Source organism: Octodon degus, unplaced genomic scaffold, assembly GCF_000260255.1.
Source record: "Octodon degus isolate 3935 unplaced genomic scaffold, OctDeg1.0 scaffold00256, whole genome shotgun sequence".
NCBI lineage: Eukaryota > Metazoa > Chordata > Mammalia > Rodentia > Octodontidae > Octodon > Octodon degus.
The window spans coordinates 2,306,060-2,308,711 of NW_004524832.1; the positions used below are offsets into that span (position 1 = coordinate 2,306,060).

At 34.2% G+C, this 2,652-nt stretch overlaps 1 protein-coding gene across 1 annotated transcript in view; it reads right to left on the minus strand.

The window, feature by feature from the left end:
- Positions 1-2,652, minus strand: part of Kiaa1109 (KIAA1109 ortholog) — a 231,795-nt gene that overhangs the window by 176,634 nt on the left and 52,509 nt on the right. Inside the window, exons 13-14 of the mRNA XM_004646167.2 lie at positions 1,934-2,025; positions 1,470-1,587 (exon numbers count right to left, since the gene is read on the minus strand). Of these exons, the coding sequence (XP_004646224.1) occupies positions 1,470-1,587; positions 1,934-2,025 (210 nt within the window). The remainder of the gene's footprint in view (positions 1-1,469; positions 1,588-1,933; positions 2,026-2,652) is intronic.

The following is a 2,652-nucleotide window of genomic DNA, read 5'->3' on the forward strand; positions in this document are numbered from 1 at the left end:
CCGCGGTTCAATCCCCCAGCACCACATGCCAGCCAGCCCCGCCCCCTGGTGGGCTGAGCTGGCCACACACACACACCACACTCTCTCTCTCTCTCTCTCTCTCTCTCTCTCTCTCTCTCTCTCTCAAATAAAAAAAAAGTTATTAAGGCAGTAAGTGTTAATGAGAATAATCCAACAACTCACTTCATAATTGGATTGCTATGCTAATAATCCATAAAATGTTAATCATCTGGCACTACAGCTTTGCAAAGCCATTATATTTTTTTTCTCAACTTACTGTAGAAAATCTAAGCCACTTCCATATATTCGCAGAAGAGACTTTAGAGTCTTTGTTTTACAGCTTTTATTCTTGCTCAATATCACATTTACCATATCCATGCATCATAAAACCTCATCCAACATAAAAATCTTTGAAGAACAATTTCATCTTGCTAATAAGCTGCTTAAGAATTGCTGTTGAAGGGCTGGCCAAATAGCCCAGTGGATTATAGCGTCTGCTTAGGCAGATGCAGGGGCTGGGAGTTTGATCCCTTGGTCCGCCATGCCGGCCCTACCCCAGGGATACACTGAGACAGCGATTGAGACTGGGCGTGATGGTGCATGCTTATAATCCGAGCACTTGGGCGGCTGTAAACAGGAGAATCACTACAAGTCCAATCTACACAGTGAGACCCTTTATATCCTATACACCCTGTCCTAAATACAAAATTTAAAAAAAAAAAAGAATCACTGTTGAGAAATATTAAGCATTCCCTCACATGAGATGGATAATTTCTCTTCCACAGAATTCTTGCAATGGAATGGAACTCAAATATTATAACCAAGTCTGTTCATTCCAAAACTAACCCAATATCACTTCTTAATAAGTATGAGTGAACTTTTAAGTTTTAAAAGGACTCTAGAGTTATTTGTAATACTGTTTTTCTTTTGAAAATGTTATAGCTGTTGAATCTGGGCATTGAAAACAAGTACAAATGGGTACTATGATGTGCTGCAGAAAATAAAATAACTCTCTGCAACTACAAGTAATATCAATTTAATTATCTTTGCCAAAAGAAAAAAGTAGACTCTAAAGACAAAAATAACATGTTTGTCTACTGAATACATTATTGTCAATCACAATAATAATAATACAAAATAACAAAGTTATGCTGATCCCTAATTAGGGGAGAGAGAGACTGGATTCATCAGCCCCATGTATGTTCTACTAGACTAATATAAAGCAATTGGCTAAATTGAGTTCTTTTCCTTTTAAACTCAATTTGGAGTTACATTTTTCTTGTTTGGGTTAAAGGAGAACATACAATGTCTATATATAAATTTTCCTTTTGATATTCTTAGCCTAAAACAAACTATAAAAGACAATATAAATTGTATCAGCAAATTTTTATATTAAATTTAAAATTAAAACTTAATATAGACAAGTTTACCACGATAAATCTACTATACATATATTTACTAGAAAATACCTGTAAAGAAGTTCTTCTGTGCAAAGATGAAGTGGTATGTGGCTTTATAAACTTCTAATTCACACTGCCATGTCTGTGGCATGTTCCATATTCGAGGATAGCTAGCATTGATATGGAACTGCAAAACAAGTGTTAAATAAAAGTGTTACAGCTTTAAATGTGACACTGTTAACAATATTAGACATATAGTCACACACAAGAATGAGTAATTAGAACTTATTTGCCTACTGAGCTGAGCAGAAAATTCCTTTGAGATTTTAATATTGCTGGCTGAAAGTATCTCTCATTATTTCCAGCTCCTTAAAATATTAAGCCAATATGTGCTCAAAAAAAATTAAGAATTATAATAAAACTATAGAGTTGTACCTCAGTTCATGAATTGAATTCATTCCATTATTTTGGTTGCCACAGAACTGCAAACAAAATTGTGGAAAGAGTTAAATTAGTGAACATGAGAGACTTACTGCTAACATTTCTGCTTCTAAAAGAGTCCGGTATTGCATGCTGGTAGTGGCATCAACGTGTAATAGCTGCCCTTTAATTGCAGGAACATACCCTAGTGAATAAAAACAGAAAATGTAAAACCTAGAAAACAATTAAGCAATTACAAATTTTGGAACCAACTTCTACTACTACCCAAAAAAGAAATCATTGCATAATGGTGATCCAACTATTTAAATACATTTCAGTGACAGAAACACTGCAAACATAAAAAGTGAATTTTCTTACTTTTGGACAGCTCTAAAGGAAGAAAGTTCCATCTCATGTAATATCTATCCTGATTTTGATTTCCAAACTACACTTTGCTTTGCAAAACTACAGCTGCATCTTGGTACTCATGGAGAGATTCAAGGACCGCTCCCCTCCCCCATGTACCAAACTTTGTAAATGCTCAAGTCTCTTATATAAGATGACACAGTACTTTCCGTATTACTTATACATACTCCTATGTTCTTTACTCTAAATTAATTAAAAGATGTAATTAATATAAGTGCTACATAAATAGCTATATTATTTAGGAAACAATTAAAAAAGAACCTATACATGGTCAGTACAGACACATTTTTTCAAATATTTTCAACTCATAGTTGATTGACTCCATGGATACATAACCCACAAACATAGAAGGCAAAGACTACATGTGCACTCTCCAAAGAAGTTTTCAACTAAAATAATTATTTTT